The sequence below is a fragment of the Rhinatrema bivittatum genome, chromosome 2, assembly GCF_901001135.1.
Source record: "Rhinatrema bivittatum chromosome 2, aRhiBiv1.1, whole genome shotgun sequence".
Taxonomy (NCBI): domain Eukaryota; kingdom Metazoa; phylum Chordata; class Amphibia; order Gymnophiona; family Rhinatrematidae; genus Rhinatrema; species Rhinatrema bivittatum.
The window spans coordinates 647,597,491-647,622,046 of record NC_042616.1 but is presented as its reverse complement, the minus strand read 5'-3'; the positions used below and the strand labels follow the sequence as shown (position 1 = coordinate 647,622,046).

At 45.2% G+C, this 24,556-nt stretch overlaps 1 protein-coding gene across 8 annotated transcripts in view; it reads right to left on the bottom strand.

The window, feature by feature from the left end:
• Positions 1-24,556, bottom strand: part of CHD7 (chromodomain helicase DNA binding protein 7) — a 509,619-nt gene that overhangs the window by 177,257 nt on the left and 307,806 nt on the right. For all 8 annotated transcript variants that reach the window (XM_029591355.1, XM_029591364.1, XM_029591363.1 and 5 more), the window contains exon 6: positions 5,728-5,793. In XM_029591355.1, the coding sequence (XP_029447215.1) occupies positions 5,728-5,793 (66 nt within the window). The remainder of the gene's footprint in view (positions 1-5,727; positions 5,794-24,556) is intronic.

The window sequence follows — 24,556 nt, the reverse complement described above, 5'->3', positions numbered from 1 at the left end:
ATCATCCCCCCAGGAGCTGTAGGGATCCTCATCCTCACTGCATGCTACAGTGAATGGGGTCCTAGATGCTCAGTCTTCGTCCAGAGGTGTAGGCATCGATAGAACTGGATGGGGAAGCTACAGGCCTTGGCAACTCTGCTGGCCTCTGTGCAACTTCCACTTTGGAGGAACTGGCAATGATCACTGTATCAATAGGGGAAGTCCTTGGTGCCCAAATGCTATCCTGAGAACCAGTGCCAGCTGGGTCGGAAATGCACCGATGAGCACGTTGAGCTTCTTCCGAAGCGGTACAAGATCAGACAGCACCAGGTCTGGTGCTGTCTATGCCACAGGACCAAAGCTCTGCAGCACCTGGTCCACCAGCTGGACGGCGCTCCAGCTCCTCCTCAAACATTGCCGATGCCAACACCAACTAGGAGGACGCAGGGGTGGCCAGATCTTCTTCGGACCTGTGAGGGGGATCAATGACTGGCACCAAGACCAGTGGAGACAGTCGGCCACCAACACAGATAAGAGGATGTGCTCTCCTCGCTATGGGGGGGGGGGGGTGTCGCTTCGGGGGCATCATGGCAAAAGCTAGTGCATCCCCATGCCTAGCACCATGCATAGACGGGGACCTGTGCCAATGCTTCTTAGGTTTCCCCATTCCAAGGTCAAAGATGACGAACCTGGCGTCCTTGGCCTGGAGGAGCTAAACAATGGTGGATCTCTGGCACCCCTTTTCACCAGCAGCATTAATGGAACTGATGTCGATGCTGTAGTGTCTATCAGTGCAGCTCCAAGGTCCCTCGATGCTGCCAATGCAGATGGCTCGGATTTCCTCAACCCAAAGAGCTGATCCATCTTGTCGAGTCAAAGCAGACATTCTTTTGGGGTCATCTGGGCGCATAAGCAGCAACCCTGGATATCATGTGATGCCTCCATGCAGAGGATACACACACGTCATGAGGATCAGTGATAGTTTTGGTCCTCAGGCACTAAGGGCATCGGCGAAAACCAGATGTGATGAAACAAAAGGGCTGCAAAGTCGAAAGCGATGGCAGGCGTCAATGGCTGGTGGGCACTGAAGCACCACCACCACGGCGGGTGGGGGGGGGGGGGGAGAAATCGACCATGAAAGGAAACTTACCTGAAACGCCGAAAACCCTTACTAGAGACACTATATGGGAAAGCACAGAGAGGGACCCTGAAACGGAACTGAAGGAAAAAAAAACCCACGAAAACATGAAGAGCGAAAATGTTTTCCACAGGGGAGGCAAGATGGCCGCCAAGTGAAACTGTGGTGAACGCCTGTGGAGAGGCTCTTACCTTTTTCATTGAATTTCCACGAATATGCCTCATACTAAGAGAAAAGGGAGGCTTAGACAGGTGAAAGAAGATTCGCCCTCTATTGACCTCCGACAGCCTCGAATCGAGGGTTTTTTTTTCGGGAGCCACTACATCCTCGCCGGAGTGCTTGGTCGCTGGGGGAGTAGCGCTGGAGCGCGCGCTGATCCCCTTGACCTGTGACACCACCCTCAGCCCCGAAGAGCCGAGCAGACCCGCGCACCTGGGAATCATCGCAATACCTTCTGGTACCCCCTGAAGCAGCGAGGAGCCCTTCGGCGTTTGACTGGAATGAGGGAGACTGTCGACTGGGAGGTGAGCTGGCGAGAGACCTGTGGGCAGGGAGAAATAAGGAGTATAAGCCCAAGAAGAGAAATAGAGAGCTTAACTCCAGATCCCTTGCTGGCAGCTAAGAGGAAGGTGACAGCAGAAATACCACAAGGTAATGCAAGGAGCGTGAGCGACGGTATGGAAGCGGGAGACAGCTACATGAGGGCTTTAACTGCGGGTTTTGTTATAACACCACCAGAGAAAATAATGCTAGAGGGGATTTGGGCAGTTTTAAAGTTGATTGAACATTCTATTAATATACTGTCCCAAGTTACAATAGAAACAAAGAATCAATCAGTATTAAATAATAATCTTATTTTAAATTTTGGAAAAAAACGTAGAAGAACTGGAAAAAAGATCTCTACTGTTGAAAATATTCAACAAAAGTTAATTATATCTGAAAAGACTACCAAGAGAAGGCTAGAGTGTGGAAAACGCTCTCAGAGCACACAATTTAAGGGTGCTAAATTTCCCAGTGTACAGCATGCTCTCCCCCTCTAGAACTTTTCAGAAATAACATGAAACAAATCCTGAAAATTCCAGATAATATCCTACCGGTAATTACTAAAGCTTTCTATTTTCAACAGTGGGCCCAAGCTGAAGAAATGGAACTTGGAGGTAATCAAACACCAACTTTGGATGTATCTAATATACTGGAAATAACTTTAGATACTGTGATAACGCAAAGGAAACCTTTACTGATATCATTTGCCTTTTTATCAGATTGTAATTATATTATGAAACTTTTCTTCAGGAATAGACAATTAAATGTTTATGGACGCCCGATCTGGATGTATCCTGATGTTATTAAAGCGACACAAACCCGACATAGGGACTTCCTTACGATGCGTTCTGCAGTCCATCAACTAGGAGCCAGCTTTATTCTCAAATATCCTTGTAAATGCTGTGTGAGGCATTTAAATGTAAAGTATATTTTCTTTGAGCCCGTGCAACTTAGAGCTTTCATAGATGCGCGTACCCAAGAGGCTTCCATACCAGACTTGGCTTAATTATGTGAAATAGTGGTAGTGGCATCACTTTACGTACATAATTTACTTTAAAATTACTTTGAATGCATGTGTTCTTAGTTCCGCCTCCTCAATAATTCTTATAATTTTTATTAATGTTTGCATAATTTTTGATAAGACTACTGTTATATTTCTTCTATATATTTCTTTTTGTAAACACCAGCTTTACTGTACAAGAGTGTATTATTGGGAAGTTTTCAAAAATTTTGAAAATAAATTGAAAAATAAAAAATTGTTTTCCACAAGACTAAAATCAGCCAAAGTGAGCTCAATCACACCATGAGACTTACAGCTCCGCGGAAAAGAAGAGACTGAAGAGGGACCCCACATGGACACATGCCTTAGGGCATGCTCAGTGTGCCTAGTCAAAAGTTCTAGAATCTTTGACATAAGTTTGACACATTTGGGCTCCATCTGATGTTGTCACCCATATGTGAGGACTACCATCCATCCTGCTTGTCCTCAGAGAATGGTTTTACTAGAGGAAGATATCATCAAAATAAATCTGATCAGTTTCTTTGATTAGGTGCTTAAACAATCAGATCAAAGCAAGCCTGAATGCAGTATAGATTTCCACTAGGTGTTTGACACTGTTCTACACAGAAGGCTCATAAATAAGTTGATCTGCCTAGGGATGGGTTTAAAGGTGGTAAACTGGCTTGTGAACTGGCTGAGTGATACAAAAACGAAGAATACTGAAAATGGACTTTACTCCAAGAACGAGAAGCATATCAGCAGTGTCTCAAGGATTAGTCCTGGGCTCAGATCTATTCAATTTTTGGAAGTAATGGTATACAGGGATTAGTAGGAAAAGTTTATCTTTTTCAGATGACAGAAATATCTGCAAAAGGGTAGACACTAATGATGATGTAGGAAAAATGAGATGCGATGTGAGCAAACGTGAGGCATGGTAAAGAGTTTGATAACTAAAGCTAATACTTTGCTCTGTGTCTACAACCTTTCAGGTCCCTGCAGTCCTCACAACTGGGATTACCAGATATACCTGCCATTCAGAATTCTTGTCTTGTAAACACCAGAGCGCGTGCCTTTTCGGTGGCAGCACCATCACTTTGGAACTCCTTACCTTCTGAGCTGCGAGTGATACTGTACACAAACATTCAAAAGCATGTTGAAGATATTTCTATTTCAGCAGGCATTTTGTTTACTTGACAGTGTTTTTTTGTTTCATTCAGGCATGATATGAATGTGTGATTTTGGATGTTATGCTGATTTTGTATTTTTTGTTTTTTTCTGATTTTATGTATGTTCTTGTTTTGTATGCCGCTTAGGGCCTCTGGTTTAAGTGGGCTATTTATAAATAAAAGTGGAATGCGAAAAAGAAATCATGCATTTGGGGCACAGAATTCAGCCCAGTAGTTGATGGGCAGCAATGCACTGATGTGCAGATATTGGATGACCTCAATTATCAAAACAGACACACGATTATGGTAAGAGCCGAAGGATGCTAGGCTACATAGGAAAAGGAGGCGATAATTTCAAATTTTACCAGATACTGTCCAATTCTGTAGGCCACACATCCAAAAAGATATATAAAGATTAGAGATTACCCAAGGAAGTGCTATTAAAATGGTGCAAAATCTACAATATAAGCTCTATAAAATGAGTATTGAGAACCTAAATATTCTTTTTTTCTTTTTATTTAGCTCACGGTGATTAACATTTAGGTACTGTGTATGTATATTCTAGAGGAGAGGAAATAGAATGAGTGTTACTCACATATATTAAAAGTATAAACAATGCACTACAAACATGAATTTTCTAATATATAGGAAATTTTAGAATAGAAGGTTGGCAATCCCCAGCACAAAGACCTTCATTCCAACACCCCACGCCCTCTGCAAAGTTGGCCTGCAAGTTTTGTAAATGTGGATGCCAACATTTAAGAGGAAGCAATGGACTGTACAGGCTGCATGCCAAGGAAGTTTCTTGGTGTTTTTTGGTACTTTGTAAAAAAAAAAAAAAAAAAAAAAAAAAATCATCCAACCCTTATTTCTGGAATGAATTTCATGAGAGATAGATTCAGGCGTAACATAAGGTAATTTCTTCACAAGAAAGATTGGGGTTAGATGAAACAGCAAAAAACGATAACAGAATAATGATAGGTATTAGGTTGCATCTATGATGGTGCATCAGGAATGGCAGACTAGATAGAAATATGACAGCACATGGCTACCACAAGGCTTAGATTTTTTAAATAAATTTAGAATGAAGAGCTAGAAGAAAATCATTCAGATACCATGTAATCAAAAAAATGAAGGCTACAGGAAGCCAATTCAAGCACCATTTCTTTTTTATAAGGACAGCTAAATGAGGGAATAAGTTACCTTATTGTGCTGGTACAAGTTCCATTGATCAAATACATTTTAAAAGTTTCAACAAAATCCAAAAAGAAAAACAACAAAACAAAGGAATTAGGGTCCAGAAAACAGGTAAGAAATACTTATAGCTTTTCAATGTGCCACTTTACTTTTACAGACATGGATAAGGAATTAGAATGCCCTGGACAGCAGCATCATGAGACATTCCAGACTAAAGAGGGGCCTGCACCACTCCTGAGATCCTCTCCTCACTTGTCATGGAGTGGCAAGGAGCAAAGCCCAGAGAAGTGCTTCTTCTTGCAACATATATGCTGGAGATGAAGTGATGGCAGTGAAACTGAAGAGGGAGGAATACTTTCCATACAAGAACCCTTGTGGGAGATGAACAAGTTCTCTCAAGGAATAGATATCTATAGCACAGCACGCTAAAGCAGATGCAGGGCAGACTTCACAAGTTCAATGAACTTTCTTTCCTACTAACATTTTTAATTGGCTCGCAGATGATTCATTTAGTATAGATAAATTGTTAGGAATAACATTCAACATATCATCCGAAGGCTACTCTTGGGGGGGTGGGGGCTCCTTGAGGATTTACCTTTCCTCAGAAATTAAGAGATTTCATCTAAGTTCAAATTAAAACACAGAATCACAAAAATGACAGAACCTTCAAGGGGTTTGAAAGGTCTTTTCATTTAGACAAGTACCTGTTTTTTAGTCAAACGGCAACTAATGATTTTCTCGACAACAGGTCCTTCAGCATCAATCGCTTCCTGCAAATATAATCAAAGATCAAAGAGGAAGAACGGTTATGTTCCTTTTACTCCCATCAGCTTCCTTTTTAGATTCATTTTAGTGTCTCCTTCCAACAATATTCCGTTATACAATGAACTCCAGTTAAGTACATATTTTTGCCATGATTTTGAAACATGTACATTTGTTCTTGTGCTCTTACTCTTTTGGTGCTTCACACCTCGCCTTACAATATTTCTCTTTGCTTTGAAATTGCTGTTTTTCTCCATGCTGTATGCTGCCGTTGGAGCGCTCTTCGAACCTATAGAAGCTAAGTGGAGAAAAAGCAGCTATTTCAAAGTGGTCTGTGGGAAATGGACAATGAAGTTTATCTGATAATCCAGTAAGATGTTTCATATTGTCAAGTCCACAATGAATCGGAAATGGCCCCAAAAATCAAGAAAAATTTTATTTCTTTTGGAAAATAGTATGTCCTACTTACATAGTGTGTCAAACAATAACCAAAAGAAAAACCCCGAAACAAAATTTGTGCCAAAAATGTCAAACTAAAAAAAATGAACCAAAATTATCTGCTGCACACCTCTATTATCCAGGCGTAAGAACCCCCCCCAAAAAAAAAAAATATCCTGTACTTAATACAAAGAACAAAATTAATTTAAAAAAAATATCAGTAGCAGTATTGGCAACCCTTGTACAAGTCACAATCTAAGCATAGCTGCCCCAGTGAGATTTCAGCCTAGCCTGAGACATCTGAAAAGTGTGGAATCTTCAACTCAAATTGAGCTCACATTGGCTTGTCCATAAAATAAGCTGTTCACTGTACAAGCTCCTTCTCCCTACTTATTTGCCAGGCCCTTTATCCTGCCAAGGCTCACTCCCAGCCTGACAGTAGGAGCTCAGAACAGCATCCTTTTTCCTGCCAGGCTTCTCCTGTCATTTAAAATTCATGAATGACCTTTTAAAGTCTTTTTATCTGTTTCCTTGCAAAGCCTCCTGCTCTAGAGCACCATTTTCATCTTCACAGCTGAGCAGATTATATTTTGTCCTGACATACTCAAAGTTGCATATTCCTTTAAAGCCATTACCTGGTGCTGCAAATATAAATTCTCTTCACATAACCAAAAAGGCCTGTAGCGATATCAATACAGATGTTCTGTTGTTGCAGTCAGCACGTGCTGCTCTGGCCTTTGTAACTGAGAATGAACTCATTTCTATGGCAGACTTTTGTGTTACTATAAGTGTATTTCTCTAAAACAAGGGCCGGCTAGCTACATTCCATAAATTATATTGATTGGTTGAGGTGCTGATGAGTGCGGTGGGGAGGGGTGAGGGAGCCCCTACAAAATTTAAAAAATGGGGGGGCGGGGGGGAGGAATGAGAATGTAGTCCCTTCTCCTCCCTCTTTAATATCATGAGACAACCCTGAAGCTGATCTGATCATTTTTAGAAGCTAACTTGTTTTCTTAAAAAAAAAAAAAGCTGGTCTTATTTATATAAAAAAGGCCCTCTTTCTCCCTCCCCCTCTAGGCAACAGAATTTTCAGGAAAAATAAATCCCTCCCTCTTTTTCCCTCCTCCATCCAATCAGCCACATTGGTCATTTAAAAAAAAAATCTTTTCCCTCCCTTCAACCCTAGTCAGCCACCAGCTCATCATAAATAAAAAAAAATATCCTTCTCTCTCTCTCCCCTGCCAGCAGCCAACACTACTACAATTAATACCCTACCCCATGAACTTTTATTTCCAGTTGGGGACTGATCCCAAGGCCTGATCTCTGGGAGAGAAGCAAATGCAGACTTAGTCAGCATTTGCTCCACTCTTGTGTCCCCTCATATACAGGAAGTGGGGCCAGACACCAGGTCATTAATATTTAGTTGCAGCTGCTCTCCTCCCAGAGATGAGGCCCCAGGACTGGTCCCAACTGGGGAAAACAAAGGTCTGCAGGGCAGGAGAGGGAGTTAGGAAAAGTCTCTTCTGGATATGATGCAGTATAGCGTGTGCAGCTGCAGAGTAGTTCTCGCTTCTTCATCCTCTTGCAATCACCGCTGCTTTGTGGACAGGCAGAAATGTGGTGCCAAGGACTGGTGCCGGTTCACAGACTGGTGGTCGACATTGCTTTAGAAAACTATACCTGTCAGAGGAAGTGACGTCACTTCCCATGTCGGCAGCATAAGCCCGGAGCTCCCCTCCACGCCGGCATAAAAAGCAGATATTTCGCCTTCCGAATCCGACCACGAGCGCGATCCGAGTTCGTACAACCGCAGTGAGTCCTTCTGCATTGCATGGCGCCGAAACTCAAAGCCGTGAACTTTAAAAAAATACTCCTACGAGAAGGGGGGCGATTCAGGAGAGACTGAGGGAGACAAGATGGCGTCAGATGGTGAAAAGGAGGACGGAGAGACCGCGGGAAGCACGCTACTGCCTGGGGGGACAGATTGGCCGATGAGATCTGAGCTCAGGGAATGGTTTGTAGAGCTCAGGCAAGATGTAAGGAACTACAAAGCTGAGGTCACCGCTATATGTGCGGAGCTGCGAGACGACATTAATGAACTCGGACGCAGGACAGATGAGGCGGATATAAAACTTGAGGCACGTGAAGAAAACTGGAAGCAGATGAAAGCCACCACTACAGAACTGCTGGTCAATCAGGCTAGACTGGATGATAAATTGGAGGATCTGGAAAACCGGAGCCGGAGGTGCAACCTCCGCTTTAGAGGGATTCCAGATATGGAGGAATAGTGACAATGCTAGCATTATTGGAAAGATATGTGCACATATTCTTGAAGCATGTAATGAGAAGATCCCCGGCTCACTACTGTGCTCTGGTATTGAAAGGGCTCATAGAGCTTTGGGCCCCAAATCTGGAACAGACCACGAGACATAGTGGTCTCTTTCCACTCATATACATATAAAGAGAAACTGGCACTAGCGGCAAGAAAATAATGCCTATGGAATTGGGAATGCAATGATATCTTTATGTACGCGGATCTGTCTGCTATAACTCTACAGAAGTGCCTACATTTTAAAACGATCACCAGCACCCTGGAACATGGAAGAAGTCCGATATAGGTGGTTGTTTCCCTTCGGCCTGGGTTTCACGCTAAAAAGAGTCTTGCACAGGGTTCGCACCGTTGAGGAACCTTCTGGAATATTGCAAGCAGCTGGCTTATCTGCGCCCAAGCCAGAAAGGCCTCGTCACCTGCACGGGAGGACCCGACACGCTGGCAAAGAGTCAAGAAGGGAGGGAGGAGACTCCAACAGACACAAGAACTGCTGGCTAAGGATCCATCCCCTACTTGAAGGATTATGGGCACCTAAGACAAGTGGTTTATGTACAGAACAATGGCAGGATGATTGCCTTCATTATGGGTCTTTGCCCTGAAGGGACAATGTTTTCACTGATAAGACTGTGGTTTGGTTATTACAGTTCCAATGTTTTCAAGTTCTATATTGTTTGATTAGTATGTGGGCCGGAGTGGGGGAGCTGCTGGTTTGCTGGCATGGTAAGTTCCTCCCACATCAACTGGAAGATGGGGTATTTTCCCAGGCTAGGGGGAATGGGTGGGTCTGGGGGGGGGGGGGGAGAATCACAGAGGACACTACGGCTGGAATTCTTATCTTGCTTAGGAGAAGCGGGGATAGTGTACTTGGGCGGAAGGAACGTGGTATAAAGATGGGGAGGGCAGGGGGTGCAATGCATTTAGCGGGATGGGAAAAAGGCATGGGAAAGGTCCGAGGTATGGTTTTGTTGATACGAAAACATAGCAGGGTATATTTACCAGATGTTCACTATGGCAGAGTTCAAATTTATATCCTTAAATGTGAAAGGTCTAAACTCCCCTCGCAAGCGACGGCTTCTTTTTAAAGAACTTCACCGTCTGCAAGCAGATGTGGTCTATCTGCAAGAAACTCACCTAAGGAAAAGGTATGAAAGCCTGATGAGATCTGAAATATCCCCACCAATTCTGGGCGGCGGCGGCGACAGTATCGGCTAGATACGCTGGAGGGGGGATTCAGATTCACAAAAATTTCCATTATGAATTAGTGCAAGTGAAAGCTGATGCTCAAAGGCAATATATCAGGGTGTCAGTGCAAATGGGGGGGGGGGGGGGGGAGGGGAGGGGAGTTGACTCTCCTTAATCTATATGGCCCCACATCCCATAAAGACGATTTTTTTCAAATCTGTAAGCTTACTATCCACAGACCAGGAATTTGGCAATATGGTAGTAGGGGGGGAGGGGACTTTAATATTACCCTGAATCCGACTATTGACACTTCTTCTGGCCATAGTGCAGACACTAAGAGCGCAAGGGCAGCCTTAAGGAATTTTATGACTCAAGACGTGTTAGTTGATATATGGAGATCTCGCTATCCCAGATTGAGAAATTATACTTTCTTCTCTCACCCACACGATTGTCACTCTAGGATAGACATGCTCCTGATAGCAAGCCACTCATCCAGGCAGTAAGTGCCGTAGACATTGAACCCATAATATGGTTGGACCATGCCCCTATCTGGTTTAAATTGAAATGCCAGGACTACGATCAAGGGCAAAAATATTGGAGGCTCAATGACTCCCTATTAGGTGACAAGGACTTTGTGAAACAAATACAGGTGGAGATTAGAGAGTATCTGCAGAGGAGTGATGTATGAGACATCAAGGCAGGGATTCTATGGGATTGTCTCAAAGCAGTGTTAAGGGGCACATTTATAGCCCGAGCGTCTTACATTAAAAAAAAAGAGAGAGGGAGAGAGAAATGTACTGCTAGCCACCCTTAAACAGCTGGAACAGCATAAAGCTGGGGACCAGACACCACACATTAAATGTCAACTACAGGAGATTCACAGTCACATAATAGCTTTAGACTTGGTAATTGCACACCAAAAGGAATTAGCCTGGCACCAATTTTCTGAAGGGAGCAACAAAGCTGGATGCCTCTTGGCCCGTGACCTGAAAAAAAAGCCAGTGCAGTCCACCATTGTGAAAATCAAAAATCAGGATGGGGAGATACTTGCAGATAACAAAACCATAAGACAAAAATTTAATCAATTTTATTCCCAATTGTATAGCTCAGACCCACACATCCAAGCACAGCAAATAACTGCGTATCTGCAGGGGACGCCTCTACCAGGGTTAACTGCATCTAAACGGGCGTTTATGGACAAGGATATTACAGCGGGGGAAATAGAGGGGGCCAACAAATCTCTAAAGTTAGGCAAATCACCTGGATTAGATGACTACACTTCGAGATTCTATACATTTGCCCCACAAATTACCCCCCTATTGGGTAGGTATTTTAATTCCCTGACGACAGGGGCAGTACTCTCTCCGCAAGCAAACACTGCAGGTGTCACAATCATAGCGAAACCGGGAAGAGAGCCGGCACTCTGCGGATCCTACCGACCTACTTCACTGCTAAATATCGATATTAAACTTTTAGCAAAAATATTAGCTAATAGACAATTGTTTTATAGCGCAACTTGTTCACTCTGACCAAGTGGGATTTATCCCCGGCCGTATGGCAGCTGCTAATTAGCATAAAATTTTAGATGCCATGTGGTTCGTAAGTAAACATAACATCCCAGCTCTTGTCCTGTCAGTAGACGCTGAAAAAGCGTTTGACATGGTGCACTGGCCTTATTTGTTCCAGATCCTGGAGCACATGAGTTTTGGGGCTCACTTCTTGCAATGGCTGGGACAGCTATACAATTCTCAGAGAGCGTGCATCAAGGTCAATGGTGTATATTTACCGTTTAATGTAGAGAGGGGTAAACACCAGGGATGCCCGCTATCCCCGCTGCTCTTCGCATTATTCTTAGAACCCTTCACAATTCGGGTTCGCCAGAATGTAGCCATCCAGGGGATCAATATGGGGCGCTTCATAACCAAGTTATCCCTTTTTGCTGATGATATCCTGATATTGCTGACAAAACCTCATGCATCCCTACAGACTAACTGGAGAGATGGAGACTCAGTAGCGTGTCAGGATTTCGGATAAACTGGGATAAATCAAATCTTGAATCTCAGCGCCACTACCTCAGAAGAGGGGAAGATTCGAACTGACTTTCAATTCAAATGGGCCAGCAGTAAAATTAAGTATTTGGGTGTGTTTCTCAGTGCCAACCAAGACATTTAGTCTCTAAACTATGATACACTTTGGCAAAAGATCTCGAAAGAGCTTAAGGAATGGAGTGGCTATCAAATCTCTTGGTGGGGACGTATGGCTGCAGTGAAGATGACAGTTCTGCCTAAATTAATGTATCTTTTTCAAACTCTTCCCATTAGGGTACCAACCAAACAGTTAGCGATCTGGCAGAAAAAAGTTATGAGATATATATGGGGAGGTAAACGACCAAGGGTGGCCGGACAAGTGAAATATCTCCCTAGAGAACAGGGAGGTCTAAGTGTTCCTGAGCTTGAATGGTACTACTTGGCGGCTCAATTCAAAAAGATAGTAGATTGGCATAGACAACAATCACCAAAACTTTGGGCACTATTTAGTCAAGAACATTTGGGGAAAGTACCTCTCACTAGTCTAGTTTGGCAGCCCAAGAAAACCTGGCTTATAAATCCCCAAGCAGTACTACCACCCCCTATAAACCACATTTTAGATTTATGGATACAGAAAGGTGAACGCCTTAGGGAAGGCAAAGAATACCATCATAGTACATATCTGTATGCTAACAAAATGGTCACGCCTGGGTTCAACAATCCGGCTTTCCAGGACTGGCGAGCTAAAGGGATTCAGACTTGGGGCAACTATGGGGACCAGGCAAGATTAAGACTTTTCAGAGTTTGCAATTGGAAATGAACTACCTAGGGTGTCACTATTCCCCTATAGCTAAATTAATCATTTCTCTTCTAAGGCCTTCCTTGGAGGTCACCTTCAGCTGGGAAATCAGATTTCAAAAAATTATGTTCCAGGGCTGACCGGGCCACAAAGGTGGTCTCACTGTTATATTCCAGGCTGTGTCCTCGTGATCAGCCTAAGGCTGCTCACATCAAAGCTTGGGAGTCAGATCTTGGCCAAGAGATGACCTCCAGGAAGTGGAAAAGGATATACCATTCTATGGGTAAGGGTTTCATTGCCGCAAATTAATGGAAAATGCCTTTAAGCTTCATTATCATAGGTATTTGCACCCTAAAAAGCTGCATATCATGGCAAAGACTCTTAGCCCACTATGTTGGAGGAATTGTATGGCAGTAGGATCATTCTTACACATGTCGTGGGATTGCCCAGAGATTCGTAAACTTTGGGGTGCCATTGACGGCTGGCTCCTAGAGTTGGGGATTGCACGAGGTCAACTGACACCTAAACAGGCATCATTGGGTCTGTCAATACCAGGATTGCCAAGCTGCGCTAATGTGCTGGTTAAATGTGTGTGTACTGCTACAAGATGTGAAATAGCGAAAAAGTAGAAGGCGCAGAGCAATCAGAGTCTCAAAGAAATACAACACAGGGTGGAGTCCATTTATTTATTAACACAGATATCAGCACATAAACATGACACACTTTTTAAGTTTCATATAAACTGGCAGGCTTATGAATCCTGGAAAGCACAAGGCACCCACTCAGACGCCTGTCAATGGGGAAACGGCCTGCAGACTACCTAATAAGCAGAATTCTGTCATGCAGTGAGTACAGCGATTCCCATCACTAACCATAACTGTAGGTGAAAGATGCTATCTCAGATGCCTTCCATGCGGGCGTAGAAGCAGGGTTGGGGGAGGGGAATAAGAGTTGTACTCTCCGGGGACAAAAGGTAAAAAATTTGAGTGTGAAAGCTGCAGACGACCAAGTTTGATGGTTTGTGGCATGTTTCGACATAGTATAATCTTATGTTTTACCACCAGCCTGTTTACAATTGTGTTGTCTATGTAGACTCCTGCTCATTTTGTCTTTATTTCATGTTCTTTCCTGCATTATAAACTTACGATTGCACTCAATAAAAAGTTTAAAATTAAAAAAAAAAAGAAAACTATATCTGTCATATCATTAGTTCTCATGTTTAAGTGCTCTTTAGACAAACATAACAAGAAAAAGGTTTTTTTAAAATAAGTTACTACTGTGCAGACAGCAGCCACAAAACAACTTATAAAGCCATATGAAGTTTTAGAAAGCTTGGTATTCAACAGCTGAACTCTCCATTGTGCAAAACAAAGACAGACCCTCAACAAATACAAAATGAAGGGACTATAAAGTTTAAATGGAAAAATATAGACAAAAACTGAACTAGAAACTGCAACAAGCCAGACTCTGTATGTAGTGCACTGACAGAAGAACATCACAATTCCTCAGAAAACATCGAACAATAAAATCAAGAAATACAAAGTATCAATCATAATAGTAAAACCATACTAATAATAATTAATATTTCAAAACAGCTGATGAACAGAACATCAAACAATTAAAAACTCATTGTTTTTAAATTTCCCAAACACCAATAAAATATTTCAAAACATCATACAGATCAAATACCCAATTAATTAAAATCAGTAAGAATAAAAAAAAATATTTATTCACCATGCCTGGGAACTTTTAAATTCCAGTCAGAGTGTTGTAGATTAGTGGGCAGGGAAGGAAGGTACACAAACTTTCTTCTCTCTAACATACATACACATTCATCCTCATGCTCACACAGATAAACACAAACATTCTTTCAGAACTCACACATGCTCACACAGACACACATTAGCTCCCTCTGTCAGGCAGACAGACATGCTGGCTCCCTCCCTCTCTCTCAGGCAAACACACAGGAAGCGTGTGTCTGTGTAAGCATGCGTGCCTGACAGGAAGTACATGTTTGTGTACTTGACAGGGAGGGATCCAGTATGTATGTGCCAGAGTGCTAGCTCCCTCTCACTCTGGCACATACATACTGGCTCCCTCCCTGTCAAGCACACAAACATGTACTTCCTCTCAGGCACGCATGCTTACACAGACACACGCTTCCTCTCTCTCAGGCACGCATGCTTACACAGCCCAAACATGTGCTTCCTCTCTCTCTCAGGCACGCATGCTTACACAAACACATGCTTCCTCTCTCTCTCAGGCACGCATGATTACACAGACACAAACATGTGCTTCCTCTCTCTCTCAGGCACGCATGCTTAGACACAGACACACACTTCCTCTCTCTCTCAGGCACGCATGCTTACACAAACATGTGCTTCCTCTCTCTTAGGCACGCATGCTTACACAGACACACGCATGCTTACACAGATACACACGCTTCTCTCTCAGGCACGCATGCTTACACAGACACACACACACACACACACTCTCTCTCTCTCTAGCAGGCATGCAAGACTGATCCCCTGCCAACAGGGGACCTCCTTTAGTTGGGCCGCTGGGCAGGACATGATCCCTCGGCAGCTGAGGTGCCCTCTATTTTGCCTTCCAGGCTGGACATGATGCCCCAGCAGCTACAGGGCCTCCTCCATTTCGGCTGCCTGGTGGGATGGGATCCCCCAGCAGCCATGACCCTCTTCTCTCCTTCGACCACAATGGGATGAGCTCCACCGCGGCCTCACTGATCTTATTGCGCCCAGGAGCGTGGGGAGGGGGACAAGCGTGCGAGGCAGTACATGAGCGCAACTTAGGGAACACTGCCGGCGGCCATGTGTCTTATTCAGTTTGGCTGCTGGGTGGATGGGAAAATAAAGCCCCCCTCCAGTACGCCACTGCCCGGGGTTTTCTGATGCTGGCCCAGAGACCTGGCAATTCCTTTAGAATTCCGGGGTCTCCGGGCAAAATCAGGAGAGGTTCCAGGTATGCTGGGGATAAGACAGAGACCTGAAGGGCTCAAAGATGGGGAAGAGGAGGTGGTGCTGTGCACTGTGTGAGCAGCAAAAGCTATGCCCTTCATGTTGCTCATTAGTTACCACTCTCTAGGGCTCATGCTGTAACTAGGAAGAAGCGGCATGCATAATTACACATGTTCTCAGAAAAGCAAGTTTGCTTACCGTAAGCGGTGCTTTCCACAGACAGCAGGATGAATTAACCATGCTGTCTGGGGATGTCCCTCCGGGGTGGCTAGGCGGAGCTTCTTAAAGGTGACAGAGCTTTGTTTTGTGTGTGGCTGTGCGTCCTTTCCCTCATGGCTCCATTTTCTCCTCAAAGCATGTTTGTGAAGCGTGAAGTGGGTGGGGCTAATTCATCCTTGCTTCCCCCCACCCCACCCCACAGATAAGCAGGCCGAAATAGCCATTTTGTCTGGGAGTCCCCAGCTAAAAGTTGTGAGCGCAGTCTGAAGACTCCCTGTGGGAACACAGTGCAGTTCCTGAGGCTGAGTATAACATGTTGTGCCCAACCTGGTACGGTGTAGCACACACTCTTTACGTCCAAGTCGAAAGAGTTCTCTTGAAGACCAGTAGTCCTGGGGCATTCGGGTTAAAGGAAACTAATAGCTGTGAGGCTCAGGATTCAGAATGCTTCTACACTTTAGTAAGCCAAGGTTCACTTTCAGTCCAGCAGGTGAAGCCGCTGCTAACCCTCATCTGTGCGTCTTCGGAAAGAAGGTCGGCAGGGTGATGGTTTGATTAATGTGGAAAGCCAAAATCACCTTTTGTAAGAATGTTCACACTGTCATGATGAATTCAAAGTATGGAGAATAGTGAACCAGAGCCTGCAACTTGCTGATTCTTCTTGCGATAGTCAGGGTGACCAAAAACTTTCCATGAGAGAGCTCATATGACTACTTTCCAGAGGCTCCAAGTGGGGAAGCATAAGCTGTTCCAGTACCAGATTGAGGTCTCATAGTACAGGTGGCTTCTGCACCAGTGGTCACAGCCGTGGAATGCCCTTCGTGAACCAGGAAACTAGCAGGTGGTTGGACACCGGCAGGCCATTGCAGGGATGATAGGCTGCAATGGCATGGACGAGGACCCTCATGGAAGCAGTCTCCAGTCCCACTTGGTAAAGGGAATGGAGATACTCTAGAAGGAGTTCCAGTGAGCAGGAGCAGGAGGTCTATGCCCTTGTTGTTCCACCAGACCGAGTATCTGAGGCACTTGCCCTGATAGATCATTCTGGTAGAAGATTGTCTGGATGACACCAGGACCTCTTGGACTGATGGCAAGTGTAGGTGACTTAATACTGTCCTTTCAACCTCCACTCAGTGAGATGTAGCAAGGAGTGCATGGGGGTGAAGCAGGGTGCCATTGTCTTGCGTCCTCTATACACTTCTGTATTGTTCTTGAGATGAGTGGGATTGGAGGGTAAGCATAGAGAAGCCCTCTCATCCATGACACGAGAAATGCATCCTGCGCGAGTCGTTCCCTGCTGGGGTACATGGAGCAGAACGTCTCTACTTCCCTGTTGCGTTCCACGGTAAAGAAGTCCATGCATGGAAGGCCCCATGTTTTGAAGGGGCCGTCCGCCATGTTCTGGCAAAACTCCCATTTGTGTGGCTGGAAGATCCTGTTTAGCCTGTCAACTTTGGTGTTCTCCACCCCGGGCAGATAGGTCGCCTGAAAATGATGGGGTGCTCTTCTTCCCTGCACAACATCTGGTTCCTGGATGTTGTGCACAGCTTCCCTGCACAACATCCAGGAACCGGACCCTCCTTCCTTGTCTATATAGAACATCGTGACCTGATTGTCCGTGTGGACTATGATGGTTTTCCCCCGCAGGAACCTCTTGAATTTGCATATGGCATTCCCAATCACTCAGAGTTCTAGGAGGTTTATCTGTTGGACTCTCTCCCAGCCAGATCAGAGCCCTTGTGTCCGTACCTGGTGCAAGTGGGCTCTCCACCCTTTGGCTTGAGGAGTCTGTGGTGAGGATTATCTGAGTCCAGGGGGGGGGTGGGGCGAAGTGGTGCCCCGCCTGAAAGAACTGTGGAGGGCAACCACCAGCCCTAGTCCACTTTCATGCTCCGGGTCAGACTCGCTGGGACAGTGGATGTGAGAACTGTGTCCATTGTGTCTTCAGTCCCCATTGCAGGCACCGTATGTGTAAGTGGGTACGCATCACAGATGGCCGCTGCCATGTGGCCCAGCAGGGTCAAGATCTGGTGGGCCGAGGCACAAGTACAGTCTTTCAGTTGGATGGCCAGGGTGCGCGTGAGGGCCCTGTCTGCCAGAAGGAATGCTCTTGCCCAGCTCGATACTTATTTGGACTACAATGAACTGTAGGTTTTGTGTTGACTGTAGACTGAACTTCTCATAATTGATAACCAACCCGAGCCCCTCCAGGCAATGGATTGTAGCTTCCACCGCAACCTGCAACTGAAGAGTTGCAGGTTGTGGTGCCACTATCTGGTCTTCTTCTGCCATCATTTCTATGTTTCATTTTTATCAACCAGTCATCGAGGTAAGGAAACAACTGGATTCCTTGCTTCCTAATGGTGGGCCACCGCTACCACTAAACGCTTGGTGAATACTCTCGGGGCGGACGAGAGACCAGTAGGCAGTTGTTGACCTGGAAACACAGGTTCCACCAGGAGGAACGGTGCATAGGGATGTGAGAGTATGCATCTTTGAGGTCTAGCAAACACAACCAATCGTTGGGCTTTAGAAAGGGAAGGATGGTCTTAAGAGATGTCATCTTGAACTTCTTTTTGTTAAGAACTCATAAGTCCAGGATCGGGCGGAGCCCTCCCGATTTTTTGGGGATGAGGAAGTATTGGGAATAGAATCCTTGGTTCAGCCGACTGCTAGGAGCATTTGTTGGAGCAATTTGACAACTTCCTCTTGCAGCCAGCGTTGGGACTCTGAGGTGGGCCGATGTAGCCATACTTGATGGGGAGAGCTAGTATTTTCCTGAAGTTCAAAAGGGTACCCCCTTCTCTGATAATGTTTAGCACCCAACAGTCGGAGGTGATCACTTCCCAAGAATGGTAGAAAAGGGAAACTCTCCCTCCTACTTTTAGTGGTAAGAGTGGCCCAGATACCTCTAAAAACCCTGAGTTTTTGTGTTGTTATTCGGGGGCGGACATTGTTGTCTCTGGTTCCGCTGCCTGCTGCGACCTTGTTGTGGTAACTGTGGCGGATAAGGAGGCAGACGGTAGGATGAATATGGCCTGTACGGCCACCGCTGGTAATAGGACTTCCTGTAGGATGGGTATTTTAAAAGTTTTGTATACCGTCGTTCGAAATACATCACAATGGTTCACAAATAGAAATATAAAAACAGAGTGTATATTAGAGTTTTACAACACACATTCAATAAACAGTTACTTCATTCTAAAAAACAAAACCAGAAATTAATAGTAGTCCTTAGCTCTCAATGTTGTTATCCTTTCTCTAGGTTGTCTGAGTAAGCTTTTTCAAACAGCCAGGTAATACTTCTTGCCTGAGGACTGCTGGTCGGTGGGAGATGCCAGGAACAAAACCGCTTTTTTTTTCTGCTCCTATAAAATGGACTACATTTTTGTGCAGCTTATCTCCAAAGATGTTGACCAGGAGACAGGGGAGGTCAGCCAATTTTTCATGAATGTCCTCCCGAATGGCACTGGCCCGAAGCCATGCCATCCTCCGAACAGTTATGGCGTCTGCTGTAGTATGTGCGGACTTCGCGAAGGCTTCATATATTGTCCGCAACAAATGTCTTAGCCCCTCCTATAGATCGTGAAACTGTTGTGGTGGGGTCTCATCCGGCGAAGCGGTGGCAAAATGGGGCTTTAGCGACTGCAGGCACTTATACAGGTACTGCGTAATGTGGAATTGGTGCTGCTGGATCTTTGCATTCAGCATACCTGCTTGGAATGCTCTTCTGCCAAAGTCGTCAGGTACTTACAGTCGCGCCCTGGAGAAATATTCGAATGGAGGCGTGATTTTTTGGCTCTCTTCATGGCCAACTCGACCACCACAGAGGCGTGTGGCAGTTGGACCACGCTGTAGGACAGAGACTGACCAATCCAGAATTTGAGATCTGTCTTCCGTGAGGTCACTTGACCGAAACAGGGGGACTCCCAAGCTTTTGTCATGACCGAGTCTAGCACTGCATGGGATGGCATAGCGGTAGGCTCGGCCAGCACTTCAAAGATCTTCAGGATCCCCAGCACCTCAGCATGAGGGTCTGGCACCTTTCGTGTTTCAATGTTAAGCTGAGTGCCCACCTTCTCCACAAATTTTGAACAGGAGACTTACTCCGGTGGGGAGGCCAGTTCAGGCTGCTCCTCTGGTGAGTCAGATGGATACCCTGTCGAGGAACCTGGCGACATAGGTGGTGAGAGCTGCGGGGAGACATCAGGTTGTGGAGATTGCTGAGGGGCCGGGCTGCTGAGCTGAGGCTCCAGACTATTGTCCCCTTGCAGAGGCAAAAGAGGTCTGCTGTGGGGGGGGGGGGGGGGGGGAGGCCTCGTGTGGGATAGGGCAAGTCTTGCAACCTCCCTGACCTCTGAGGAAAGGAACTGAGAAGATCCTAGAAATTTGTGACACCACCTGTGAGGCCAAGTCCCTGCGGCCAGGACGAGATGAGCCATCTGCCGAGGAACTTCTTAGTGGCAGTGCTGCCAGCAGGATGTCAGATTCGGGACCTCTGGGCCAGACTTGTGTCCGTTCCGCTGCAGAAGAACTCTTATGCCATTTTCTGAGGGGTTCCTGTAATTGCTGTGAAGACCTCTGTCTGGATACTGAAAACAAATCAGAGTAGATGCACTCCAAGGACCCGTCTGAGCCCGTGCACGCATATTCAGATGCCGGCACCACATCAGAGAATCAGAGTTCCATCAATCCATCAGGGATGAAGACCACCTGCAGGTCCACAGCCAGAAGAGGATTCTGGGAGGACTTCCTAGCTTTTGGACTGAAGGCAGCTGGTTCCCGATGACTTTTGGATGCCTTCTGCATCAAGGTGTTTGATGTGACATGCCCCTACTTCTGCATCGAAGGGCTCTCTCGCATCAATCTCGAAGATGTCCGGCGATGATGCGTCGACGTGCCAAGTAGCAACTCCTCCCTCCTCCTGCTTCAAAGCATGTGTCGACAGCGCATCTCGTGCGTGGTGTTTCACGGTCTGTGACGTGTTGGTGTGGCACAGCACTCTAGCTGGCTGCATCGAAGCTTCAACGCCAGATCACGCCGATGCCCTCGGCAGTTGATCTGGCGTGTGTGGAGCGTCTCCAGACGCTCCACACACCTGGGTAGCTTGGGGAGCGGAGGCACGGAGGGGGCTGGCCTACATGTCCCTGCCGCTTGTCTAGCAGTCCCAGAGAGGCGGCCCTTTTAAATTTTTAGGACGGTCCAAGCACAGCCCTGGAGACAAGTGGACTGCTAGTTGTTCCGAGCTGGGGGCACAAGACCTAAAGTTGCCTTCTCATAGCTGGGCGATCTTGGCAGCTTGCTGGCACTGGGCCCGGGGGGGGGGGGGGGGGGGGACGACATGCGGCCACAGTCCCTGCAGGAAGCTTGGTTGTGGTCCGGGCCCAGGCATAAGTAACAGTGATTATGCCCGTCTGTGACTGACAATCTTCTCACACTGGCAGAACTTGTCTCCAAGACTGCCTGGCTTCATTTTGATGGAAAAAAAAAATTAGTGTTCTGAGGAGAGAAAAAAGCTCCACGCGCAGCCTGCAACACGGAAAGAACAGACTAAGGAGAAAATGGAGCCACACTGGAAACGACGTGCAGCCACAACAGAACAAAGCTCTGTCATCTTTAAGAAGCTCCACCTAGCCACCCCGGAGGGACATCTCCAGACAGCATGGCTAATTCAGCCTGCTTATCTGTGGGGAAAAAAGTTCCTACACATTTAAGAACCACCACAGCTCTCTCTTGTTGCTGCAAAGTGCTGAGAGCAGAGCATCAGGCAGTGGTGACTTTTTTTTTATAGCATGCCTGATCAGGCCTAAAGGTATACCATTATACCATGGCACACTAGATAGAGAACCATAGAGCAACTTCTCCAAGAATGGACAGCACACTTTACCACACAAACTTCAACCAGTCAAAATCTATAACCATTTTAACTCACCAAAAATCATTTTTAAACAAGAAAATTGGAATAAAGTTTACATATCAGGCATCTTATTGGCTTGTCTATAAATTCATAGGATATTATTAGAAAATGATTCCTCCACCCCCTCCCCCAAAATAATCTTGAAAATATGAAATGTCTTGTTAGAGAGCAGAACAACTAATAAAATACCTGATTGCAAAACACATTAATGTGATTATATCATATAAATGCATATGCAGGCCGATGCAATACAGTGCACTCAGCCGAGCGCATTGGTAAACTCGTGGTTGAACGTGAGTTTTGGACATGCATCCACAGCTATAATGGGATAAGTGCATCCAAGACATGTGTCCAACCCCCGGTGAAGCTAATAGTGCTCATTGCATGCAAATGCATGTTGATGAAGCTATTAGCTATTCCCCCCCAATTCAAAAAAAAAAAAAAAGAAAAAGAAAAAAGTGCACCTGATGCGCACATTTTTACCCTCAGAAATTAACGCCCGCCTGGAGCAAGCATTATTTTGAGCAGCCCAAAAAGTGTACAGAGAAGCAGAAAATTCTGCTTTTTTGTACTTCCTCTGACTTAATATCATGGTGATATTAAGTCAGAGGAACAAAAAGGAGAACCTTTAGAAAAAAATGTAAAAGAAAAAAAAAAAGGTGCCAGCTGTCAGGTTAGGAAAAGGGACGCTCAATTAACGAGTTTCCATTTTCCTGTCCTGTGGTTGTGCACAGATTTAGGAAAACGGACTCTCGTAAAATTGTGTGTTTTCTTAACCACTGACAGCCACCTCTCCTGGGTGCCTGGTGCCGAGGGGGCGCTGGTGGCACACAATTTCCCCATGCGCCTCCTGTTTACCATGGCAGCTGATTTAAATATTAATTTATGCACCCTGAAGAGGTCGATCGACCTGAGTTAGAGCGGGCACTCAATCATGAGCTCCCGTTTTCCTCGTGCCAATTTTGCATCAGCGTGATAGAGCATATAAGATGTTTCATCTTAAGTCAAGTCACTACCACCGAGCTCATGATTTAAGTATGAACACACTAAGGGGTAGATTTTAATACCTATGCGTGGGCGTCCATGTGTGTGCGCTACCCGGCGCGTGCACATGGACGCCCGATTTTATAACATGTGCGCGCAGGTGCATGCATGTTATAAAATTGGGGGTCGGCGCGCGTGCAAGGGGGTGCACACTAGTGCATCTTGCATGCACCGATGCCTGCAGCCTTCCCCGTTCCCTCTCAGGCTGCTCCGATTGCAGAGCAGTCTCAGAGGAAACTTCCTAACTACCTAACCTCCCTTTCCCTAACCCTCCCGACCTTTATTTTACCTCTTGCGCCAGCATGCGATACACCGACACAGCGGCAAATGGTCGCTGTGCCGGATGCCTCTGGCCCCGCCCCTTTTTCGAACCCCCGGGACATACGCGCGTTGCCAGGCTTTTCTAAAATAGGCCCAGCGCGTGCAGGGCTTTGAAAATATGGGCCTATGTTTAAGGACTTTAAAGTCAGATTAGAAAACAAGGGAAGTCATCTTCCAGTTTTGAGGTCTTAATCTACCCACTAAGGCTGTGCTGCCAGTCCAGACAGATCTATCCTCCAATTTACTAGAAAGTTAATATCTGATGTGATGGGCAAACCTGATCACAAGACCAAAACTAACTTCCATTAGTGTCTCAAAGAAGCCATACTCTGTTCTGCTTGCTGCTATCTTTTTCACACAAAATAGTTTTTGTATAGGAAACCACGAATCTATATCAGTAAGTGCTGGAACAGAAACATAGGCAACTGCTAAAATATTCACAGACAAAATAAAACCATTCCCACACTCTTCCAACCTGATTCCAGGCATACCAGATTCAATGATAAAATAGTGAGGCAGTCACAAAAGGATAGTAAAACGCACTACAGCGAAAATGTTAACCAGCTACATGTGTTGGCAACACATGTAAAATTATCATGCCAATACAGTTATCTGAATGTACACAACTCTCCCAATTGCTGGCTACACAACTCTCCCAATTGCTGGCTATATGTCCACTGGCCTTTTTCAACTTTATATTTACATTGTGTTCTAAAAGATAAATTACAGAAATATTCTAAAATAAAACAAGAAATCCTATGTAAGTCCCTGGTGAGACCTCATTTAACTTACTGTGTACAGTTTTGGAGAGTTCACTTCAAAAGGATAAAAACCCGATGGAGTAGGTCCAGAGGGTGGTTACTAAAATGTTCAGTGGTTTTCATTGTAAAGCATGTGGGGATGGACTTAAAGATCTAAACATATATACCCTAGAAGAAAAGGTGGGATATGGAAAAGACATTTAACTACCTCCATGGTATCAATGCATAGGAGGTGGGCCTTTTTAAACAGAAAGGAGACTCTGGAGTTACTCCTGACTGTTTAGATAACCTGTGATTTTATTTTGACCGATTTAACAAATTCTGGTTTGAATTGTAATATTGATTAATATTATTTTTATTAGGAAATTTCCTTTTTACCTGCCCCTTTTTCCTCTGGGCATTTGGGATTTTCTTCAGTACAATATGGCTATAAAGGATGATGTTTGATCATATTTCTTGCCTATTTTCTGAGGACTCGTGCCTAAGCTCCCTATAATACAGAAGCCACGATTAGCTGTCAGAATAGGACAGTAGGAAATTGAATAGGCTTGTATGCTGAGAGATTCTGGCCATGTCTTCAAATTGGTCCTTTTCATATTTAAAGCTCATTGCTTGAAAAACTAAGTAGTGTCACTGGATAGGCTTCTGGGATTGGTTCTGAGTGATGCCAGACTGGATTTGCTGTATGTGATTTCCACAGCATCTTGTGGCTATTTGAAATGGGTCTGCTGCAAATGAGCAAGCAAGTGAAAA